The sequence below is a fragment of the Geotrypetes seraphini genome, chromosome 8, assembly GCF_902459505.1.
Source record: "Geotrypetes seraphini chromosome 8, aGeoSer1.1, whole genome shotgun sequence".
In the NCBI taxonomy this organism is placed as follows: Eukaryota; Metazoa; Chordata; class Amphibia; order Gymnophiona; family Dermophiidae; genus Geotrypetes; species Geotrypetes seraphini.
This window is the reverse complement of record NC_047091.1, coordinates 157,972,037-157,997,760: the sequence shown is the minus strand read 5'-3', so window position 1 is coordinate 157,997,760 and position 25,724 is coordinate 157,972,037. Positions and strand designations below refer to the sequence as shown.

At 43.7% G+C, this 25,724-nt stretch overlaps 1 protein-coding gene across 5 annotated transcripts in view; it reads right to left on the bottom strand.

Moving 5' to 3' along the window:
- IFT81 (intraflagellar transport 81) overlaps positions 1–25,724 on the bottom strand; it is a 218,056-nt gene that overhangs the window by 99,768 nt on the left and 92,564 nt on the right. For 4 of the 5 annotated variants that reach the window (XM_033955237.1, XM_033955239.1, XM_033955238.1 and 1 more), the window contains exon 9: positions 10,670–10,833. The exons of the other annotated variant lie outside the window; for it this stretch is intronic. In XM_033955237.1, coding sequence (XP_033811128.1) covers positions 10,670–10,833 — 164 coding nt within the window. The remainder of the gene's footprint in view (positions 1–10,669; positions 10,834–25,724) is intronic. 5 annotated transcript variants of the gene reach the window in all.

Sequence of the window (25,724 nt, the reverse complement as noted above, 5' to 3'; positions counted from 1 at the left end):
CCGATTTGAGGAAAAACTACCACAAGGTATTTCCTTATCTAGACGACTGGCTCCTTGTAGCCTACTCCAGAGAACAATTGCTTCTGACCATTCAATCCACAGTGCTTTCTCTGCAAGAGCTGGGTTCATCATCAATTTTGACAAGTCAAAGCTCCAACCAGGTCAATGTCTCATATATACTGAGGCACTACTCAACACAGTCACGGCAAGGGCCTACCTTCCAGAGAATCATCAGACAATAATTGCCCTGCAAACCAAATGAGACAATCTTACGCCCTCCTAGTGTGGCAAATTTTACGCCCCTTAGGTCACATGGCTGTATCCCTTCCTCTAGTACCTCATGCAAAACTACACATGCACCCTCTACAGTGGCAACTCAAGCTCAATTGGAATCGGCAAATTCAGCCACTGGCAATCTTAATTCCTCTAACAAGCAAGGTAAAATCATCCCTTTCCTGGTAGATTCACGTTCTGTCCCTCAAACGAGGCTGTCCTTTCCAGTTTCCAACTCCTCTGCTCACCATTACCACAGATGCCTCCAACAAAGTTTGGGGAACACATCTCAATCACCTTCAGATTCAAGGTCAATGGTCAGAAGCAGAACTTCTCTTTCACATTAATTTTTTATAACTTCGATCAATTTATTATGCTCGAGCATTCAGTCCTTGGATCCGTAACACACACCTGCTCATCCAAAAAGACAGACAATCAAGTAGCAATGCTCTACTTGAATAAACAAGGAGGCTCGGGGTCCTTGCCCATTTGCATGGAAGCCCACTGTCTAAGGACTTTTGCTCTCTCACCATAGAAATTAAAGCAGTGTATATTGCAGGGAAGATGAACATCATTGTAGACTTCCTCAGTTGCAAACTCGATCCACACGAGTGGACATTACATCCAGAAGTGTTACAACACATTTTGCAGCAAATGAGGCACCCTTGCAATAGACCTTTTTGCTTCCGCAATCAACACTCGGTGCACAAAGTATTGCTCCCTATGACCTACCCCTTATGCAATCACAAGGGACGCCTTTTCAATTCTATAGACTCTCAATCTGCTGTACGCTTTTCCACCGATTCCCCCAATTTCAAACGTTCTTCAGAAAATCAGAGACAGCGCCCAGACAAATCTGGTTTCAATACTCCTTGTCCTTCTCACTGCTCCTTCACTTCCATTAGGGGATCAAACCTCACAGCGTGAAGATTGAATGGGCAATCCTTGATGACATCCCAGTCTCTTCATCAGTAAAAATGGTTCTTCTTGCAACTAGACGTCCATCAACAAGAAAACCTTATCAACTAAAATGGAAGCGATTTTCCATCCTGGCACGCTCCCAAGCTCAAGATCTGCTTTGCTGCCCGGTTAGTCACATTTTAACATATTTGCTGCACTTATCAGATTCTGGCCTTAAGATCAATCTAGTACATTTTCATCTTTCGGCCCTCTGCATAACATCATCTTCTGAATGGAAAACCAATTTCACCAAATCCGCTGGTTTCCCATTTTCTTAGAGGACTTAACCTTCGGCCTACACTTTGGATTCCACCTTCAGCCTGGGACCTCATCATCGTTTTGGACCAGTTGATGAAAGATCCCTTTGAACCTTTGGGGTCTGTCCCACTATCCTTCATAACATGGAAAACAGCTTTTCTTGTAGCTCTTACTTTAGCAAGAAGTGTTAGTGAATTGAAAGCGCTAGTCATCCATTCGCCATACCTGCAATTTGGTAATAATTTCTCAATCCACAATCGGAAAGAGAATCCCTTTACCCAGATTCAAAGGGCACAGCCATTTATCCGTAGGCCTGAGAGATCAGAGACGAGCAGCTCAGAAGGGACTCTTGAAGCGGTCTAAGGTGTGTCCTTGCCCAAGGGAACCACATCCAGAATCATTCCCATGAACTTCTGACACCTGAAAGTAACCCCAAGCTCGAGGGCTTTGCTACTGCATGAGGAAACTGATCTGAAGATGCAGTTTCTGTTGCCTGTGGTCTGGAAGAAACACCTTTCCCTTGTTCATATTGAAAAAGATCTTCAGATATTCCAGAGTGAATTATAATAAATCTGCTTGTCTCAAGATTGATCATTCAACCAAGACAAACTGGAGGAGAGATGTCACTTTTGAGGTAACCTGAAGATAGTCCTTCTGTAACAAGCGGAGCACTTAGGATCATACCCCTTCCTCCAAAGGTTCTTTCAGAGAAGAAAACCTGGAAATAGCTAAGTGCTGATCTGAAAAAATAACTGAATAGGCAGACTCCATGTCATTATATTCCATATGCGTCTGACCCAATTAGATGCAGAGGGTTCTGTAGGAAGAGAAACTGAAAAAAATGTCAAAAGCAGCATGGTCCCTCTTCAATAAATACACCTGATGCATCAAAAGGACAAATTCTGAAGAAAACATTTAGGGAAGATCAGAGGGAGCTGTTTGGAGACCAAGTATGACTGCATTGCTGCAAAGCCATAGGAACTAGCTGATCTGGAGAGTTCAAGATGGCCACCATTCCCATGGTTTGTCTCACAGAGTCAAGGGCTGAACAAGCAGGAGAAGGTTTGTTCTCTGTTAGATGGCAAAAACATAGTGCAAGAGCTTAAAAGACCCTCCTCGAGTCCATGATTGACATGGCTGGTTACAGCTTTAGATGAAGTGCATTTACCCTCCAAAGACAAGCAGGCTCTACAGTAGGAGCACTGCTTAACTGCATCCATGGGTGGTGCCTACAGAAGGAGCTCCCACTAGTGCTGAAATAAGAACACGGCAAAATCCCTAAAGGGAGAAATCCCAAAGGTGCATCGCAAGAAAAACAACATTTGACCTGGTCTTGAAGCACTGCCCTGCTTTCATGCCCCCTCCCCTCCAATAGGAATATTTAAAAAAGGGTGCTGATAGAGAGAAGTGCTGGAGAGACTGCAGACAGTGATGCTAAGAGAAACAAGCAGATAAGACTTACTTCCACAGACCTTGCTCTTCTTAACTAAGACCTTACCAAGGTACTTACAGGCTTTATACCAGACAGACATATAAAATACTCAACTTCTCTCTATTTATATTTATTATAAAGAAAGGAAGGGAGGGCCAAGAAGCTCTGCATTACCCAGTGTGGGACCCTTGCTCTACTGGGAGCCAGTCAAGACTGGACTGGCTGCAAGCCTGTGTACTAATCCAGGAGCTATTTAACACATCCACTGTATTTATTTTTAGTATTTATTTACCACTTATAGCCTAAGTGGTTTACACATTCAAGTATTCAAGCATTTTTCCCTATCTGTCCTGGCAGACTCACAATCTATCTAATGTACCTGGGGCAATGGGGGGATTAAGTGACTTGCCCAGGGTCACAAGGAGTAGCATGGGATTTGAACCCACAGCCTCAGGGTGCTGAGAATGTAGCTCTAACCATTGTGCTACACACTTTCATCTGTTGGAGATAAAAAAAATATTAAATTGTGGGAGCTGCAGGCTGACCATATAAAGAATACAGAATTGTGCTGTACTACATCTCCACCTGCTGGTCGATGGGCATAACCATACCTTCTAGAATAGTCTGGGAAGACAATAAGCAAACATTCTATCTTAGCTGACATATTTATATATAAAATGAAAATATAAAGTAACAAGTATTTAAATACAATAAAATAAGTCGATATTGATTAAAAAAACAAAACAAACCCCCCCCCCCACTAAAAAACCCTCAGTTACTACTACTCACCAAAGGACAAATAAAAAATAAGCTATATAATAACCTGCCTGTAATAAATGTAGGTAGCAAAGAACAAAACACAAAACCAATCAATAAGCCACTAATAGTCAGGCAAAAGAATGCTGGAAAAGCCAATACTTCAGGGGCTTATGGAAACTCGAGTCAGTTTATACTACGAGTCAGTTTATACTACAATATATATTCAGTTTATAAAAATGGCTATTTGGCGTTTTGGTTATTCTATCTTTTTAATCACCTACTACAGTTAACCTGCAATCCATCTCCCAAAAATCCTTGAATTTATGGGAATATTGTCAAGAGCTATCTTCCCCTCCCCCCTTTGACTAAGCCACAAAGCACAGTTACTTACCGTAACAGGTGTTATCCAGGGACAGCAGGCAGATATTCTTGACTGATGGGTGACGGCACCGACGGAGCCCCGGTACGGACAATTTTAGAGTGATCTCACTCTAAGAACTTTTAGAAAGTTCTAGCTCGGCCGCACCGCGCACGCGCGAGTGCCTTCCCGCCCGACAGAGGCGCGCGGTCCCTCAGTTAGTATAAGCCAGCTAAGAAGCCAACCCGGGGAGGTGGGTGGGACGCAAGAATATCTGCCTGCTGTCCCTGGATAACACCTGTTACGGTAAGTAACTGTGCTTTATCCCAGGACAAGCAGGCAGCTATTCTTGACTGATGGGTGACCTCCAAGCTAACAAAAAGAGGGATGGAGGGAAGGTTGGCCATTAGGAAAACAAATTTTGCAAAACAGATTGGCCGAAGTGACCATCCCTTCTGGAGAACGTATCCAGACAATAATGAGATGTAAAAGTGTGAACTGAGGACCAAGTAGCAGCCTTGCAGATTTCCTCAATAGGAGTGGAACGGAGGAAAGCTACAGATGCTGCCATTGCTCTGACTCTATGGGCTGTGACAGAACCTTCCAGTGTCAGTCCGGTCTGAGCATAACAGAATGAAATGCACGCTGCAAGCCAATTAGACAACGTACGTTTAGAAACAGGACGTCCCAATTTATTCGGATCAAAGGACAGAAAGAGTTGGGGAACTGATCTGTGGGGTTTCGTACGCTCCAGATAGTAAGCAAGAGCCCTTTTACAATCCAAAGTATGCAGAGCTTGTTCCCCAGAATGAGAATGAGGTTTTGGAAAGAAAACAGGTAAAACAATGGATTGGTTGAGATGAAATTCAGAAACAACCTTGGGGAGAAACTTTGGATGTGTACGCAGAACCACCTTGTCATGGTGAAAAACCGTAAAAGGTGGATCTGCAACCAGTGCATGAAGCTCACTGACCCTCCTGGCAGAGGTAATGGCAATAAGAAAAAGCACCTTCCAAGTGAGAAATTTGAAAGGAGAGGTAGCTAAAGGTTCAAATGGAGGTTTCATTAAAGCGGAAAGAACCACATTGAGATCCCAGATAACCGGAGGGGCTTTAAGAGGTGGTTTCACATTGAAAAGCCCACGCATGAACCTGGATACCAGGGGATGAGCTGAAAGAAGTTTTCCATGGACTGGCTCATGAAAAGCTGCAATGGCACTGAGGTGGACCCTGATGGAAGAGGACTTCAGGCCAGAATCAGACAAAGAAAGAAGATAATCCAACAACGTCTCCACCGCTAGGGAAGTGGGATCAAGATGATGAAGAAGACACCAGGAAGAAAACCTCGTCCACTTTTGATGGTAACATTGTAGAGTGGCTGGTTTCCTGGAGGCATCCAGAATGGAACGAACGGGCTGAGACAAAAGAGTATCAGTCGAGTTCAGCCCGAGAGATACCAAGCCATCAGGTGTAGAGACTGGAGGTTGGGATGCAGAAGGGTTCCCTGCTGTTGCGTAAGCAGAGAAGGAAACAGAGGAAGAAGAAAAGGTTCCCTGGAACTGAGTTGAAGTAGAAGGGAGAACCAATGTTGCCTGGGCCACCTCGGAGCAATCAGAATCATGGTGGCTCGTTCCCTCTTGAGCTTGAACAAGGTTCTCAACATGAGAGGTAGAGGAGGGAAGGCGTACAGGAACAGATTCGACCAGTCGAGGAGAAAAGCATCTGCTGTGAGACGGTGTGGAGAGTAAAGTCTTGAGCAGAAACGGGGCAGCTGGTGATTGTGAGGAGCTGCAAAGAGGTCTATCTGAGGAGTGCCCCATTGAGTGAAGATAGACTGTAGAGTTACAGGGTCGAGTGTCCACTCGTGAGGCTGGAGAATTCTGCTGAGTTTGTCCGCTAATGAATTCTGTTTCCCCTGAATGTAAATAGCTTTCAGGAAGAGATGATGATCTATGGCCCAATTCCAGATCTTCTGGGCTTCCTGGCATAACAGGCGAGAGCCTGTCCCACCCTGTTTGTTGATGTAGTACATCGCAACCTGATTGTCTGTGCACAACAGAAGGACCTGAGGAAAGAGAAGGTGTTGAAAGGCCTTGAGGGCGTAAAACATCGCTCTGAGTTCCAGGAAATTGATTTGATGCTTCTTTTCCTGGGCTGACCAAAGACCCTGAGTCTGGAACTCGTTCAAGTGAGCTCCCCATGCGTACAGAGAGGCGTCGGTGGTGATGACTAGTTGATGAGGAGGCTGATGGAACAGAAGACCTCTGGATAGATTTGAGGATACCAACCACCATTGCAGAGACTGACGAAGAGATGATGTCACAGATATGTGTCGTGAGCAAGAGTCCGACGCTTGGGACCACTGGGTCGCAAGGGTCCATTGAGGAGTGCGCAGGTGAAGACGGGCATGAGGTGTGACATGAACTGTGGATGCCATGTGTCCCAAGAGCACCATCATTTGTCTTGCTGAGATGGACGGCAGAGGAAGTACCTGGTGACATAGAGACTGAAGGGTCTGAAGCCGATTGGATGGCAGGAAAGCTCTCATGAGGAGTGTGTCCAGGATCGCTCCAATGAATTGAAGTCTCTGAGTGGGAATGATATGAGATTTGGGTAGATTGATCTCGAATCCCAGAAGTTGCAGAAACTGGATGGTTTGGTTGGTGGCCAGAAGGACCGCTTGGGCAGAAGTGTCTTTGATCAACCAATCGTCCAGGTAAGGAAATACCTGCAGGTGGTGAGAGCGCAGAAAAGCCGCCACCACAATGAGACATTTGGTGAATACCCTTGGAGATGAGGCAAGACCGAAGGGCAGCACCTTGTACTGGTAATGACAATGATTGATCATGAATCGGAGATATGGTCTTGAGGTTACATTGATCGGTATGTGAGTGTAAGCCTCTTTGAGATCGAGGGAGCATAGCCAGTCGTTTTGATTTAGAAGGGGATAAAGTATGGCTAAAGAAAGCATCTTGAATTTTTCTTTTACTAGATGAATGTTGAGATCGCGAAGGTCCAGGATGGGTCTGAGATCTCCTGTCTTTTTGGGAACTAGAAAGTAACGGGAGTAGAATCCCTGCCCCTTTTGATCTAGAGGAACTTCCTCTATAGCGTTCAGAAGGAGGAGGGATTGGACCTCCTGAATAAGGAGGGCTGATTGAGGACTGTTCAAAGCAGACTCTTTTGGCAGGCTTTGAGGTGGGAGAGTCTGAAAGTTGAGAGAGTAGCCGTGGCGGATGATGTTGAGGACCCATTGGTCCGAAGTGATTACTTCCCACCGGCTGAAGAACAGAGAAAGTCGACCTCCTATTGGTTGAGGCAGGAGAACAGGAACAGGGATACTGGCTATACTGCGGAGAAAGAAGTCAAAAGGGCTGTGACTTCTGCTGAGGAGGTTGTTTCGCAGGTTGCTGCTGTTGCTGCTGTCGGGGAGGCTGACGTTGCTGTTGCCTCTGACGTCGAGGTTGTTGAGCAGTGGTAGGCAATGGACGGGCTGTGAAACGGCGTTGATAAGCCGATTGCTGCCTGTATGGTCTCGGTGGAGGAGGCTTCTTTTTATTCTTGAGCAGGGTATCCCAGCGCGTCTCATGAGCCGAGAGCTTTTGGGTGGTAGAGTCCATGGAATCCCCAAAGAGCTCATCCCCTAGGCATGGGGCGTTGGCTAACCGATCTTGATGGTTAACATCAAGCTCGGATACCCGAAGCCAGGCCAAACGGCGCATAGCCACCGACATAGCTGTCGCTCTGGATGTAAGTTCAAAGGTGTCATATATGGACCTAACCATAAACTTACGAAGTTGGAATAGAGACGACAAGCAGGAGTGAAAAGATGGATGTTTTCTTGAAGGAAGATACTTCTCGAAGGAAGCCATGGTGGTAAGGAGATGCTTTAAATAAAAAGAAAAATGAAAAGCATAATTACTAGCTCTATTCGCTAACATAGCGTTTTGGTAGAGCCTCTTACCGAATTTATCCATGGCCCTTCCTTCTCTGCCAGGAGGGACAGATGCATATACACTGGCTCCTGAAGTCTTTTTAAGGGTGGATTCGACAAATAAGGATTCGTGTGGAAGTTGAGGCTTGTCGAACCCAGGAATGGGAATTACCTTGTATAGAGAATCCAGTTTACGTGGGGCCCCTGGAACAGTTAAAGGAGTCTCTAAATTTTTATAGAAAGTTTCCCTCAAGATGTCATGAAGGGGAAGCTTCAAAAATTCCTTTGGAGGCTGATCAAAATCAAGGGCATCCAAAAAAGCTTTAGACTTTTTGGATTCAGCCTCCAAGGGAATGGACAAAGACTCACACATCTCTTTCAAGAAATTGGAGAAAGAGGAAGTGGTCTGCTTGGAGGATGGGTCAGGGAGAGCCGAATCCTCCTCCTCTGAGGAACATTCTCCTTCAGAAAGAAAGGGTTCCTCTGAGTCCCCCCACAGATCAGGGTCTCTGACATGGGAAGAATGGTCCCGAGACTCAGGTGTCGATGTTTGCATGTGTCGGGTTTTGCGTACCGACTTACCCGACCTCATCGATACCGAGTCAGGCGATGTTATCGGTCGCACCGGTGCCGAAGTCTGTACCGATTGATGGTGAGCTGTCGGCTCCGGTGCAAGGACTGGCATCGATACCGATGAAGTTAGGTGAAGCGGTACCGAGACAGTAGAAGCAGGTAAGACAGGTTCGACAACCGGTACCGACACGGGTTGATGTACAACCGGTACCGATGGCTCGGTGCGGACTGGCACCGGAAGGTTCGGTGTCATTATAGCAGGAAGGAGTCGTTCTAATTGCTCCTTAAGCTGCACATGAAGGATGGCCGTAATGCGGTCATCGAGGGATGGCACCGGTACCGCTTTTTTCTTCTGCGGTACCTGCGGTGCCGCTCTACGCCCCGGAGATGAGGAGCCCGATGTCGAGGGACTCACCTCAATAGGGGCGGAGCGCTTCCGCTGGCGTCTAACCGGCGGCAGGACTGGGCTCACTGCACTCGAGGCCGGAAGACGTTCCAGCGGGGAAGGCTTCTTAGCCGGCTTACCTGACTGTTGGGATGCCGGTGTGGAATCACGCGGCGTCGAAGACGAGGGTGCCGACTGAAGCGGTGCCGAAGCCGGAGTCGAAGGAACGGGGTCGGACATCTCGGCACCGAATAACAAACGCTGTTGAATTAAGCGATTTTTTAATGTTCTTTTCTTTAAAGTAGCACAGCGGGTGCAAGAAGAGGCCTGATGCTCAGGACCCAAACACTGCAAGCACCAGTTGTGTGGGTCCGTGAGAGATATAGGCCTAGCACACCGCTGGCACTTTTTAAAACCCGGTTGAGGGGGCATGAAAGGGAAAACGGCTTCCGCCAAATCGAAGGCCGAGGCTTCGATGGTGGCAGAAGGCCCCGCCGGGGAAAAACCGAAATTGAAGAAAAAAGAAGTTTTTTTTTTTTTTTTTTTTACCAAAATAAAAGTAAAGTAATAAAAGAAAGTAATAAAGTCAAAAGTTTACGCGAGCGGGAAGGCAAGTTATAAAAAAATTTCAACAGCCGTTGAAAACGCGTCTTCTTAGCTCCGCGGAAACTAAGAAACTGAGGGACCGCGCGCCTCTGTCGGGCGGGAAGGCACTCGCGCGTGCGCGGTGCGGCCGAGCTAGAACTTTCTAAAAGTTCTTAGAGTGAGATCACTCTAAAATTGTCCGTACCGGGGCTCCGTCGGTGCCGTCACCCATCAGTCAAGAATAGCTGCCTGCTTGTCCTGGGATAATAGAGGTTTCCACTGTGGCCCAGAGCGCTAAATGTTCTGACATTCATAGAAATTCTATGAGCATTGAAGCAGCATCAGAGCATTTAGTGTTCTGGGCCATAGTAGAAACTTCTACTGCAGCTTAGTAAAAGAGGACCTTTGTTAGGTAACTGCAATAGTGGGTTAATAGGCAAAATAAATTATAAAAAAAAATCACCACTATATTCAATGAGTTTTGCTCACTGAATTATCCACAGGTGTTCAACTGATTTATTTATTTAGCCTTATGCTCTAGTGGATGCTTTGACATTTCTTTATCATTTTGTTAACACTTGCAAATGCTACTAGATTATGTGTAGTACACACCAGCTAGATTATATCAAGCAATTGATCTTAATCAACATTTAAATTTTTGCTCCATTGTGTTCATTTTATAAACAATTTATTTTAGTTCACTACTTATATTTGTCTTGATGTTTAATATGCATACTTGTTTAAGTCTCCTAGGACAAGCAGATTTTAGAACTCCATCTTAACTTTGATAATACTGCAAATACCTATAAATACTTGCAGCATTTTATTGCTAAATTAAGGAGTAGAAAAAAAGCAAGCTGAACCAGGAGAGACCATTTTCTCTCTCTCTTCCTAAAACAAGCTGCTCTGTACCCTGGATCAGCTCCTAAAACAGAGTACAGCTCTGGCACTGGTTGGTGCCATAAATGCTTTTTAGTGTCCAAGTGAAACTGAGAGCAATAGATTCAGTAGGACATCTGTGCAAACATATCAGGTTGAAATAAATGTTCTCTATCTTAAAATCTATTTTCTTTGCAGCAGAGAGACACCTGCTGTTTGCTGGGTACCTAAACCTCCCGAGAATAAAGCATCAGGATTTATAGTGGTAACACACCTTGTCTTCAAGTTCATTGAGATCAGACTGGCCCATTGCTGGCTCTGCAACAACCTTCTGTAAAAAATGTATTGCTTTCTTCTTGCTTTCTAGTTCCTTGGGTAGTTTTTCAGAAACAATGTATGAATTGAACTTAATCTCCTCTTCTAACCTTTTCATTAAACCTTGAAGAAAATGTTAAGAAAAACTAAATATATAAAGAGATCACTGCACACAGACTATATTAACACAAGCTTCCATGTACCACATGAGTTTTGCATTTTGGGGATAATTTTATAAAGGGACTTATGCTTGTAGCATAGCTTTTTACATATCAAGTTAGAGCCCAACTGAAACTAGGATCTTTTGTTTCTGCCAAAACTGAATCCGTGACTGAAATTAGCCATTGATTTCAGTAGAAACTGAAACTGATCCCCAACAGGCCCCACTCCCTCCTTCCCACCTGACCCATAAAGCCCCCATGGACAATCTACCCACTTGGCAATCACTCTCCGTCACCATCCCCATCCTGCCCATCCACCTGTAGTCCCTCCCTGGACCTACCTTAAGCAAGTCCCAGTAGTCTAGTGGCCTTTTTGAGGACATGAATGAACCACACTTGTTCCTGCCCCATGCCACTTGCTCAACTGACATAGCTGCCAAGACTGCCATAGAAGTCCTGACAGTCTCAAGAAATTGCTACAGGCAGACATTTCAACAGAGCAGTGAAATGGGGCAGGAACAAAGCCATTAAACCACCAGGGCTTGCTTCTTAAGGTAGGCCCAGGGAGGGCAAGAGTGTGATCATAGGGTGAGGGAGGGATGCTGGCATTTTTGACTGAAACCCGTACCTGGATTTCAGGCTGTTTTCAATGCCGAATCTGAATCCAAAGTTCAATTGTCCTCTATATTAAGTATACTCTTATAAAATTACCCTGGGATAGACATGCACAGACTGATAAATAATGAATATCATTATGTAACATTTATATAAGCATTCCTAAGTGTGGAGAATGGATAGATTTGGGGTGGGATCAGCACTCATACATGTATGTTATAAAATGCATACATGTGCACAGTCTAATCAACACTTAAATTTACACCGCTTTGTGCAAAAGCATTGTGTGGTACTAAGAATGAATGCGAGGTGAGACAGACTTCTAGAAAAATTTAATTTAATTTAATTTTATTTCTTATATACCGCTATACCGTGAGGTTCAAAGCAGTTTACAATAAAGATGCAATAAAGATACAATAAAATAAAAATAAATAGATAGGTACTTGGAAGGCTCACAATCTAACTAAAGTATCTGAGAAAACAATTATTAAAATGGTAAAGATAGAAAAGATAAAAACAGAAAGAGACAAGATATGAACATTCCAACAAGAATTCAGTGAATAAATTAAATTAGGATTAAAAAACAAATAAAATGAATAAAATTAAAGTAAATTCCAGTCAGACAATAGGATCTGATGTTAGAAGATCATAAAGACAACATGCCAAGGAGTGAAAGCTGGTATGCTCCTTGAGTCCTGAAATATGAAGCCCAGCCATCAAACAATATTTCAGCCATAAGGTTTCCCAGGATGTAGTAATGAGTGACAAAATGCAGACTAGTCATTTGGATCAGAGTCAAGGCAATGCCAAAATGCAGGAATGTCATTTGGATCAGATGACCTCTGCAACAGTCGGACAACTGCCACAATCATCACGGTGCATCAGCTGCTTTAAACAGCCAACTGCCACCATCATCGGATCCAACTGCTGCTTCCAAAGATCTCTGGGTCCCTCCAACGAACAGGCGATTTTCCAGGCAGGACAACTGCTCCTTCGGCTGCATATTTTGGGATCCTTATAGGGGCCGTCCTCCCCTCAGAAGCACCGCCTCCGAGCTCACTGCTTTTCGGCTTTTGATGTCGTCCTCCTCCCCACTGGCACGACATCAAAAGCCGAAAAGCAGGAGTACGTAGCTGTCGGCACGCAGATGTACAGAAGCCGAAATCAGATCTCTTACACCCTCGATGAAAGGATGAGGACCCAGACCAGCGTCTCCCACCGCCACCAAGGAACAAGTCAAGCAGCAAGCAAGAGGCCACCTTAACCACCGGACCAAAGTAACTGTCAAACCGGAGAATCAGTAAGTGAATTTAAAACAAACTTAAACAAGAATGGAAGTCCCAGATGAAAGGAACAAAGACCATAAGCAAAACCATTAGGATATAAAATCAAAAGAAAACCAAATAAGGCCAAATAAAACAGAAACAAAAAATAGGATGAGGGAGACAGCACAGTTGATATCTTAACTGGCCGCCATCTTGTTAGAACTTGTTTAAAAAGTTGCCGAGATATTGTTTTCCTCACTGAGCTCCGTCAACGAGATCTCCCATGAGTGAGGATTCACACTCCTCCCAACTTTGGAGAATACCGTTACCTAATGTGAGACATACACCCTACCTCTCAAGGGCCATCATTCTGCCTCCACAGCATACCCTTATGATTCAGGGAGTGGAAAACCTGAACAGGTATCAAACCCAGATCTTTATGCATGGCAATTCTCATATACTGCCAATGTACCACCAGGCAAGGTCCACGCAGTGCTTTTTTCCTTATTATTTCAAGTTGACCTCCTGTATCTTAAAATAATTCAAAAAAATAAGCAACAGACCAGGAACCAAAGTACCACTCTATTTTTATTGTTATTTTAACAATCTGTGTTTGTGCAAGAAGAGAAATAGAATTAAGGCATGAAAAAAGTTATTTCTGTAGCATGTGTGGTTTTTTTTTTAAACAAATTCCTCTTGAAAATATTTATTTTTACCAACATCAATCATGGCTCAAACAAAAAACCTGATGGAATTATGATGCTTAGCTTTTACTAAAAACTACCATTTCTTTCATGCCTATAATACAAGAGAAACAGCACTCAAAACACTTAACATCAATTAAGGTATTGCAACTGAAATGTTAATTTCTATTTTTGTACCATCTTCATGGGTATTTTCCTATTATATGAAGTAATGTGGGGTCAATTTAGAAAAAACAAAACAAAACAGGAGGTTGCGTGTGATTTGAATGCTGGGAAGCAGCCAGATAGATGTATGTGGGATAATGGAGTACCGACATATTGATGGTGATCTATTTTTGTTAAATCGCATCTGTTTCCTAGTATACGTGTATGACTTGTACATCAAGCAAGAGTAGAAAAATGAGGAGGAGGGAGGTTATAAATAGAACTTATGTGTTGTATGTCCATCAACCAGCAGATGGAAATGAGTACAAAATTGTGCAGCTCAAAACAGTTCAATATTTAACCATGAAAGCAGTGGAATAAGACAAAAACAGTGAGAACCACAAACTTCCTTTTCTTCCAAGAATAACTCAGAAGCAATAATACTTGCTCAAAATACTGAAAGACTAAACCAACCCAGAGCAAACATTCATAGATACAGGTAAATCGGTGATCAGAACAAGTTCCTGGACTGCTGCCGATGCCAGGAAAGAAAATTCGCAGGTAAGACCTGGGTGACCAGAGAATTGGATAGAGGGAGTGCCCTAGATGGTGTATTTAGTTTTTAGCAAAGCCTTTGACAGTGTTCCACACAGACATTTAATAAATAAACCGAGTGCCCTCGGGATGGGTCCAAAAGTGACAGGCTGGGTCAAGAACTGGTTGAATGGAAGGCGACAGAGAATAGTGATCAATGGAGATCGCTCTGAGGAAAGGGATGATACTAGTGGTGTGTCTCAAGGTTCTGCTCTTGGGCCTATAATTTTTTTAATTTTTATAAACGATATTGCTGCAGGGCTGTCGGGTAAGATTTGCCTCTTTGTGGATGATACCAAAATCTGCAACAGAGTAGACACCCAGGATGGTGTGATCAATATGAAGAAAGACCTGGCGAACCTTGAAGAATAGTCTGAAATTTGGCAGCTGAGATTTAATGCTAAGAAATGCATGGTCATACATTTAGGCTGCAAAAACCTGAAGGAATGGTATAGTTTAGGGTGTGAAGAACTTATGTACATGAAAGAAGAGCAGGACTTGGGTGTGATTCTATGTGATGATCTTAAGGTGGCTAAACAGGTTGAAAAAGTGACTGTGAAAGCTAGAAGGATGCTAGGTTGCATAGAGAGAGGTATGACCAGTAGGAAAAAGGAGGTATTGCTGCCCCTGTATAAGACTCTGGTGAGACCTCATTTAGAATATTGTGTACAATTCTGGAGCAATATACACTCGTATTTAATTTCTGTCAATGACACAACACCCTCCCTTTGTGATACTAATGGGAAGTAATTCTTTTTTTGCTGGGGAACAGTGACCTCAAGTGTACAATTCTGGAGGCCACACCTTCAAAAAGATATAAAAAGGATGGAGTCCAAAGGCAGGCTAATAAAATGTTACATGGTCTTCATCATAAGACGTATGGGGACAGAATTAAAGATCTCAATCTGTGGAGGAATGGCGGGAGAGGGGAGATATGAGACATTTAAATATCGACATTGCATAAATGCTCATGAGTCAAGTCTCTTTCATTTAAAAGGAAGCTCTGTACCGTTCCTTCATGCTTTTGAAGCCCAAATGCATGATCTTTTGTATCTCTCCTTCCAATATTACTTATTAGAAATTTCTTTAGGCAAGTATGTTGATTGGATTTAATTTCATTTAATGATATTTTTTTCTTGTATTTAAGTCATGGCTTACGATTCTTTTATATGTGATATTCAAAATTGAATTTAAAAAATTCTCACTGTACTTTGTGTATTGCCTTTTGTTATAGATGTACTATTTGGAATAGTGAAAAGTTTGTATGTGCATATATGTGCTTTCATGCTTTGTTTTACTGAATAAACAGTTTTTAAAAATTGGAAAGCCTCTGTTTCAAAGTATTTTCTGATGAATCTTAGCTTTCTCATCACAAGGAAAGATTGCTTTACTATTAATTGTATGTGGCTCTTCATGGATAGTTGGTTATCATCAATTTCTAATGCTAAGATTCAGGATTGTAGTTCTAATGGAAAGTCTGTCATCTACTGTAACCCTTGGCGTGTAGCTTGAGTCAGTTGAAGGTCCTAGCCAAAGGAATTTGGTTTTGTTCTTATTTAGTTTGAGGGGCTGAGGTCCAATTTTCTAAGATATGGACACATTTTTTGAGTGGTAAGGGTGTTATCTGCATAGGTGAAATGTTTTATTCGTGCAAGATCTAGGTTAAGAACATAAGAAGTTGCCACCACTGGGTCAGACCAGAGGTCCATCGCGCCCAGCGGTCCGCTCCCGCAGCGACCCATCAGGTCTGTGACCTGTGAAGTGGTTCCTGACCATTTCTGTAACTTACCTCTACATCTATCTGTAACCCTCAATCCCCTCATCCTTTAGGAACCTATCTAAACCTTCCTTGAAACCCTGTAGTGTGCTCTGGCCTATCACAACCTCCGGAAGCGCGTTCCATGTGTCCACCACCCTCTGGGTAAAAAAGAACTTCCTCGCATTTGTTCTAAACCTGTCCCCTCTCAATTTCTCCGAGTGACCCCTTGTACTTGTGGTTCCCCACAGTCTGAAGAATCTATCCCTGTCCACCTTCTCTATGCCCCTCAGGATTTTGAAGGTTTCTATCATGTCTCCGCTTTTCAAGGGAGAACAGCCCCAGCATTTTCAACCTGTCAGCGTATGAAAAGTTTTCCATACCATTTACCAGTTTAGTTGCTCTCCTCTGGACCCCCTCAAGTACTGCCATGTCCTTCTTGAGGTACGGCGACCAGTACTGGACACAGTACTCCAGATGTGGGCGCACCATTGCATGATATAGCGGCATGATGACTTCCTTCGTCCTGGTCGTGATACCCTTTTTAATGATACCCAACATTCTGTTCGCTTTCTTTGAGGCTGTCACACATTGTGCTGATGCTTTCAATGTTGTGTCCACCATCACCCCCAGGTCTCTTTCAAGGTTGCTCACCCCTAGCAGTGATCCTCCCATTTTATAGCTGAACAACGGGTTCTTTTTCCCTACATGCATGACCTTGCATTTCTTTATGTTAAAACTCATCTGCCACTTTTTTGCCCACTCTTCCAGTCTCGTTAGGTCTCTTTGCAGGTCTTCGCAGTCTTCCGTGTTTCTAACCCTGCTGAAGAGTTTGGTGTCATCAGCAAATTTAATAACCTCACATTTCGTCCCCGTCTCCAGGTCGTTGATAAATATATTGAACAGGAGCGGTCCCAGCACCGACCCCTGTGGAACTCCGCTCGTGACCCATTGCCAGTCTGAGTAATGGCCCTTTACTCCAACCCTCTGTTTCCTGCCTGCCTGCCAGTTTTTGATCCATCGGTGGACATCCCCCTGCACCCCATGGCTCCACAGCTTCCTAAGCAGTCTTTCGTGAGGTACCTTGTCGAAGGCCTTTTGGAAGTCAAGGTAAATGATGTCTATGGATTCCCCTTTATCCACCTGGCTGTTTATTCCCTCAAAGAAATACAGTAAGTTCGTGAGGCATGACCTTCCCTTGCAGAAGCCGTGCTGGCTCGCCTTCAGTTGTCCATTGTTTTCTATGTGTTCATAGATTGTGTCCTTGACCAATGCTTCCATCATCTTTCCTGGAACCGAGGTCAAGTTCACCGGCCTGTAGTTTCCCGGGTCACCCCTTGATCCCTTCTTAAAGATGGGCGTGACATTGGCTATTTTCCAGTCCTCTGGGATCTCCCCAGTTTTCAAGGATAGGTTACAAATTTGGCGCAGTGTTTCCGCTATTTCGTTTCTCAGTTCCTTTAATACCCTTGGGTGGATGCCGTCCGGACCTGGTGATTTGTCGCTCTTCAGTCTGTCTATCTGTCTGAGAACATCCTCTTTGCTTACTTCTAGTTAGACCAGCTTTTCATCATGGTCTCCGTTTATGTTCTCCTCGGGTTCTGGGATATTGGATATGTCCTCTTTCGTGAAGACTGACGAGAAGAACTTGTTTAACCTGTCAGCTATCTCTTTTTCCTGACAGGTTAAACAAGTTCTTCTTGTCAGTCTTCACGAAAGAGGACACATCCAATATCCCAGAACCCGAGGAGAACATAAACGGAGATCATGAAGAAAAGCTGGTCCAACTAGAAGTTGACTCTCAAGGATTGCTTTAGAACAGGGGTGCCCAACGCGTCGATCGCGATCGACCAGTAGCTCAGGAAGGCAACTCGAGTCGATCGCACTCGTGTTGCCGTCCTGATCTACGGGCCGATCAGCCTTCCTCTCCAGTGTTCTCCCTAGGGCCTTTTAGCTGGGCGCTCCGCCCAGCTGTCATCTGCCGCTGCTGAACATTAAAAAACCCCCCAAAAAAACCGGCTTGGAGATTTCAGCCCCTAGCGAACTTATGCTCCGGGCTCTAACGTGTGCGTGCAGGCTTCTCTTCTCTTCCCTCCGAAACCGGAAGTTATGCCCGGGGAGGGGGAGGGGGGGAGAAGGGAAGCCTGCACGCACATGTTGAGAGCCCTGAAGCAAGCGTTCGCTACGGGCTAAGGCGGGAGACATGTTAGTGAAGCATTTCCTCTTCTTGCTGCTGGGTCCTGCCTACTTTCTGTTTCCGCAAAGGCAGGACCCGGCAGCATTTCCCCCAACAGTTCCTCGCGATGCTGGTCGGCTGAAGCAGGGAGAGGTTGGGGCGGCGTCGGCTTTTGGGCGTGTTATTGGCGTCGGCTTTCGGGCCTGTTATTGGTGGCAGTTTGGGTCCTGGTCCCCGATGGCAGTTTGGGTCCCCGATGGCAGTGGCAGTGTCTTGGGGGAGGGCAGGGAGAAAGAAAGAAAGAAAGAAAAAGGGCAGGCAGGGAGACAGAAGGAAAGAAGAGAAACAGAAAAAAAGGAAAGGGAGGCAGAGAGAAAGAAAGGGCAGGGAGAGAGGAAGGAAAAGTTGGGGGAGGGAATGAGGTGTGGAGGAGAGGAAGCATACAGGCTGAAAGAAGGGAAGAAAGACTGAATGCACAGTCAGAAGAAGAAAGTGCAACCAGAGACTCATGAAATCACCAGACAAGGTAGGAAAAATGATTTTATTTTAAATTTAGTGATCAAAATGTGTCTGAATTTATATCTGCTGTCTATATTTTACACTAAGGTCCCCTTTTACTAAACCGCAATAGAGTTTTTAGCGCAGGGAGCCTATGAGCGTCGAGAGCAGCGCTGGGCATTCAGCGCAGCTCCCTGCGCTCTAAAAACTGCTATCGTGGTTTAGTAAAAAGGGAGGGGGGTATATTTGTCTATTTTTGTATGGTTGTTACTGAGGTGATAGTGCATAGAGTCATCTGCTTTGACCTCTTTGAAAAACCCTGGAATAGGAATGATAATTAACATTTTCTATGCGTACAGTTTGCGTTGTGTTTTTTTTTAAATTTTATTGTTGGTAGATCATTTTGACTTGGTCATTTTAAAAGTAGCTCGCAAGCCCAAAAAGTGTGGGCACCCCTGCTTTAGAAGGTTGAACATGGTTGAATTCTGCCAATGAAAGCGAGGATCTTTAGGGTACCCCGCTTGGAGGATGCCAGCTGCCAGGAAATTCATCATCCTTACATACAGCATAGTAGTTCAGAATGGTTAGGAAGTCTTGGAACCAGGAAAGGACTGGGCCACTAAATCCGAAGTCACTGAAGATCTCGGCCATTTGATCAAAGCCTATTAGGTCAATGTGCTGCTTAGGTCAAACTGGATTATAATAATAATAATAACAACTTTATTCTTATATACCGCCAACAATCTTGCGACTTCTAGGCGGTTTACAATGAAGAGAAACTGTACAGACAGCGAATTACAGAGTATAGCATTGAACATCAAGTGATAGTAACAGGAGAGTTACAGGGCTGTGTATTACATGGTTTCACAATGAGTAGTATTATACAGTTGACGATATTCAGAGCATAAGTAGGAGAAGAGAAAGGAGATTGCGCTTTGAGTTGCAAAGGTGCAAGGCTGCGAAGATGAAAAAGATAACATAAGATGTTGATGAGAAGTAAGTTGTTAACTTGGTACATTTGAATGAAGGACGGGCACCAGTGGGAAAAACTGGTAACAATTAAAGATAGAAATTTTGGCAGAAGAGGGTAGACGGACTCCTTGGGATGGGAGGAGGCTCCGATTTTAGGGGAGAAGTCTGGTTAGGTTATAAATTTCTTAAACAATGTGGTTTTTAGTTCTTTCCTAAAGATACTATATGATTCTCTGGCGGCATAAGTGAAGTAGCCTGTCCAAGTTTGCAGTCTACCTGCTTGGAATTTGAATGTTCTATCAAAGAAGGTGCGATATCTACAGCCTATGATATTTGGGTAGGTAAAGAGGTTACAGTTTCTGGTAGGCCTAATAGAGGAGTGGAATTCGAAGTGAGGTAGTAGGTAGCTGGGGGCCAGTCCCCAGATTAGTTTATAGCAGAGGCAGGAGAATTTGAATAGAATTCGTGCTTCAATTGGTAACCAATGAAGGAGTTTGTAGAATGGATTAACATGATTGCTCTTCTTTAGTCCGAATATTAGACGGATGGCCGTATTTTGAACTATTCTCAGTTTTCTCACATTTTTTTAGATATTCCCAAGTAGACAATGTTACAGTAGTCCAGGGTGGATAAAATCAGTGATTGTACCACTATTCTGAAGGATAGCGGGTCAAAGTATTTTTTTATGGTTTTCAGTTTCCAAAGGATGAAGAAGCATTTTTTAGTCACCGAGTTTATGTGCTCGGTCAGGGACAGGTGGGTATCCAGGGTGACTCCCAGTATTTTTATGGTTTTTAGTATTGGGTGATCATGGCCGTTTACATATATTGTAGTTGTGGAGATTTTCTCGTTTGGGCTAGCAAGGAAAATCTTTGTCTTTTCTGAGTTTAATTTCAGTTTGAAGTTTAAAGTCCATTTTTCTATTTCGAGCATGATGGAGGAGATATGTTTTGAGTTGGTTGAGGTCACATTTGTTATTGGTATTAATATGGAGATGTCATCTGCGTATATATAATAAGTTAGGTTAAGCTTTTGTAAAAGGTGGCCTAGAGAAGAGATGTATATATTGAACAAGGTGGGAGATAGGGGGGATCCTTGTGGGACTCCGAGGGGCTTTTCCAGGGTTCAGAGTAATTTCCTTCATGGACCACTTGATAAGATCGTATGGTTAGGAAACCTTGGAACCAGGTCCACACTCTTCCTGATATTCCCATTTCGTCGAGGCACCTAAGCATAGTTTCGTGGTCCACGAGATCGAAGGCACTGCTGAAGTCTAACTGTAGGATCAAGGCGCTGGAACCTTGATTGAAAAGGTCGTATAGGTGGTTAAGGAGAGAGCCTAGGACTGTCTCGGTGCTGAATCCTTTTCTGAATTCAGATTGGTGGTCATTTAGGAGAGAGTACTTATCTAAGTGATTTACTAATTCCAAATTGACCAGCCCTTCCAGCATTTTGGTGAAAAAGGGGGTGCTCGCTATGGGTCTGTAGTTGGACGCCAGTGTGAGCGAGATCTTCTGGTCTTTGGGTATGGGTGTGATTAGGATGTGTCCCATATTTTCCAGGTAGGTTCCATTTTTGAGAGAGTAGTTTTTTGCTGTATGTTACTAGTGCTGCAACCACCGTCTTAGTGTTGTGATTTTTCCTGAATCCCGATGGTGAAAGGTGGAGGATATTGAAGCATTGTAAGTAGCATTCGAGTTGTTCTGTGACATATCCTTCCATCATTTTGATAAATAGGGGGATGGAAGCTACTGGCTGATAATTGGTCACAGAGGGGCTGAGTTTTAGGTTCTTGAGAATGGGTGTTAGATAATTCCTCCTCCTGATTTGGGGAAAAGGCCATTTTTTAGGTGATAGTTGAGCCACTGGGTTATTTTTCCTATGGTTGTTGGGGTGGCTGCTCTGATCAGATAAAGTGGGCAGGTGTTCAAGCTGCAGTATGCTTTGGAGTATTTTAGGAGAAGCCGTTTTGTCTCTTTGAATTTAATCTCTTCAAAATCTTTCCAAGACCTGTCTGTTGATATTTTCATAGGTGGTTTTGTGAAGTGGGTCTAGCTGAATTGGTGGGGGGTAGCTGATCTCATGTGGATTGAATCTTTGTTTTAAAATATACCCTCCCTTTTACAAAATGGTAGTGCGATTTTTAGAGCCAGTCGTGGTGGTAATGGCTCTGACACTCATAGAATTCCTATGAACACTGGAGCTGTTACACCGTGGCCGGCGCTAAAAACTGTGCTACCATTTTGTAAAAAGGGGGGAAATAGTTAGCTAGTTCTGGGGCTGTTTGAATAGAGAGGTTGTTGCCATTTGTGATCTTGTTCATGTTGGTTAGGTTATCTAATATTGAGAACAGTTTCTTGATTTTATCTTCTGTGCTGATCTGTTTGGAGTAGTACTTTCTTCTTTTTTAATTCTTTATTTATTGAGTTTGAAATAACATACAAGCATTACAACTTGAGTAGGAAAACGGAGAAAAACAGTTGACAATTAACTATCTCAAAATTGATTAAAGGAAACAAATTCTATCCTTCTTAGACCTCAACAATCTGAGAGGGAGTGGTCTTAAAACAAGGGACCAAATTATTAAGAAGAAAAAAAAACTAACTAAAGGCTTAACGGTGCCTCCTACAATCTATTATTACTTCCTTTTAACCTCTAAAGATCTTCTTTAAGTCTAGAAAAGACCGCAAATGGTCAAGAACAAAAAAAAGTATATTTTAATCCCTGCATATTTGATGCGGCACTTGAATGGCTAAATCAGTTGAAAAGTAGCTCCATCTCTTTTGTTTCTTGCCTCATCACAAGGAAAAGTTTTCTTCTTTCCTGAGTTTCTTTGCTCACATCAGGGAATATCCATAATCGCTGCCCAAAAAATGGAGTTTGTGATTTACGGAAATAAAGTTTTTGAAACAGAATTTAAGTGGTCTTTTTATCAAGCCGTGCTAGCGGGGTAAGCGCGTCGGACATTTCATCACGCGCTAACCCCTGCAGCCAGCTAAAAAACTAATGCCTGCTCAATGCAGGCGTTAGCGGCTAGCGCGGCAGGTGGTTTAATGTGCGGTATTACACGCGTTAAACCCCTACCGCAGCTTGATAAAAGGACCCCTAAATCTTGCTGAAAAATAAAAGAAACAAGCAGAGTAGCTCTGTCTTCAATTGTAGATATTGTTGATTGCAAAATCTCTGAGATATTTCCCAAGTACATTGTAATTTGTTGTGTTTGATTCTCCATTCCTGGCTTGCTCCCTGGCTTTTTTGTGGCAGGCAGGTAATAAATCTTATTTAAAGGAGGTATAGCCTTGGGAGCATAGCCAAGATTTTGTATCAAATATTTTCTGAACAATTCTACTGCAGAAATTTCCACAGACCTCAGGAAATTTAACAGTCTGAGATTGAGCCTTCTGTTAAAATTTTCTAATTGCTCTATTTTTCTGTGTGTCATTAGTTTATCCTTAACCAAAGCATCTACTGCTGATTTTAAAGTAAAGTGGTTATGTCCTCATTTAGTGCAGTAAATTTAATCTCATTATCAGACTTAGAGTCTTCAACAATCTTAGACAGAAAGTCTACTTTCCTTACCAAATCATCTGTTTCTTGGGCAGACTTTTAAACTGTTCCATCCATTTTTTGAAGCATTTTCCAGACATCCAATAGAGTTACCTCCATCTAGCTTGAAGCAGAACCTGCAACCCCAGCTGATTTCACCTTCTCTGCGAGATCTTTCTCTGCCCGGCTTCCCTCAGCAAAGACCTTCCCTGCTGCCTTCTTGGCATCGGGTCCGCTCTGCAGATCGGGTGTCTCACTCACGGGACACAGAGGAACAAGCAAACTTCCAGCTCCAATGCGGTCGCCTTACCCCCAGGCGCCAGCACAAGCAAGCCTCGCTCTCTGGAGTGTGTAGGAGTCCTAATGGTAAAGTCCAGAGTCATCTGACTCAGGGACGTCGAAGCGTCCGCCGGTGAGGGTCCTGTCCAGTCCACATCTTTGCGCTTAGTATGAGGCATCGTAGGAGGAAAAGGTAGAACACTAGCGAAGAGGAGAGTACTCCGGACTAACGCTCGCCACTCACTGCCACCTTTTGCATCAGTAGTGATTTATATTCTAGGATTTTCTGGTGCCACTTAAGTCTTGTTTTCCGGGGAGGGGCATTTACACCAGTAGCGCTCAGCTTTTTGGCAAGCTCTTTTTAGGGACATAAGTGCTGAGTCAAACCAATTCTCTGATGATCTTTGGATTCTTTTGCTACATTTGAGTGGGGCTAGTTAGTTTCCTTGACACTCCAGTGACAGAATGAGGAGTCTCCCAGTTTTTGAAGAGTCCCTTCTTTAAGGAAATTATGCAAAGGTAATCTGAGAAGTTCTTTAGGAGGCTTGTCATAGTCCAAGGCATCAAGGAGCTCTGCTCTGGGCTCAGTGTCAGTCTCTAGTTTGACAAGGCAGGGCCTTGCCCAACTGTCTAATGTATTTAGTAAATGAAAGTCCTTCAGGAGGAGATCTTCTTGGAGGAGGAGGAGATAGATCTGAAGGTATATCACTTGACTCAGGAGCATACAAAGTGGGCTCACACTCCAAGTCAGTATGGTGATATGAGATCAGAATCAACTGCAGCAATTCCCAGTGACTCTCTGTAAGATGAAGATTATAGTGGGGAACGATGAGAACAAGAAGATATTCCTCGATGTCTTTGGTACCGATCCAATAAAGATGAAGAGGAGTGACGAGAAGTTCTTTTATCCCTGGAAGTATGGGATCGAAACAATGGAGAGCAGTGGTGCCTCGATGCAAAGCGCCTAGTCAATGAAGGGCGTCGATGCTTCGCATAAGAACATCGATGCTTCAATGAAGAGCGTTGGCACTGCGATATCGAGGATCAATGCCTCGATAAAGAGCATCACTGTCTACTGGAGGATCGTTAAGGAGGTAGACCAGTACTTTGATGGAGATCTGGAATCGGTATTCTGCAACCTCGAGGTGCTATGCTTCGGCTGGGCCAGTACCGAGGGAGTTGATGTAAGCACCAGTGTTGAGTGCAATTTAAACATGTCACCAATCTCCCTCCAGAAAAATTCACTGAGTTGTTCTTTGAAGAGTTGCACTGGTACCTTTGGCTCAACAGCTGGTATCATCAGTGTGGCTGAGTGTTGAGGGGTGGGTGACCTTGATGAGGATGCATGCCCTGAAGGAGATACAACCTATAGATGGAGAACAATGGCATCGTTTGGCCTGCATCGAGGGACTCTATGCTATAGAGGCCTGAGATGCTTGCTGGGAAGAGGATAGCTTCTTAGCTGGCTTCCCTATGCTGTAATCTCATCTGATATTGATGCCAATGTTGGTACCACCAGTTCCAAAGACTCAGATATTTTCCCGATGTCCATTGCTGAGCTGAAAAGCTTCTCTTGTTGGATGTGATGAGCCTTTAGTGAGCACTTTTGTAAGGTGGAACAGCGTGTGCAGGTGTCAACTCTATGCTCAGGGCCTAAACACTGCAAACTCCAACTACGCGGGTCAGTGACTGAAATAGGCTGCTGGCACTGACAGCACATGGATGGAAAAATTGCGGCAGCTAAATTAAACTCAATGATGAGAAAGAAAGAGAAGCCTGCCGAGTAAGAACACAAAGGCTGAAAGGCCCAAGTAAAGGAAAAAAAAAAAAAGTCCAGAACGAACACTTCTTCGCTCTGAGGAAAACAAAGAACTGAGGTACCACGAGCTAGCGTCAGATAGGAAGACACTCGTACATGTGCGGTGTGGGCAATCGTGAAGTTTCTTAAAACTTAAAGTGACATTTCATTTTTAACATTGTCCATACTGGGCTCTGCGGATGACATCACCCACATGCGAGAATATGCTGCCTGCTTGTCCTATTAATAATAATAAACTTTATTTTTATATACCGTCCCTACCGCAAAGTTCTAGGCAGTTCACAACAAAGAGAACTAGACAATCAGTGAGAATACAAATCATAGGAAAATACAAAAAGATCAGACTACTATCAGTTAATAAATTTTTCAAATAAATGTGTTTTCAATAATTTCCTAAACAGATGGTAAGATTAAGTCAGCGGTACAATCTTACCCTGTCAGCCGTTCACTTTTCCTGCCTGATAAGCAAGTATCTTACCCAAATA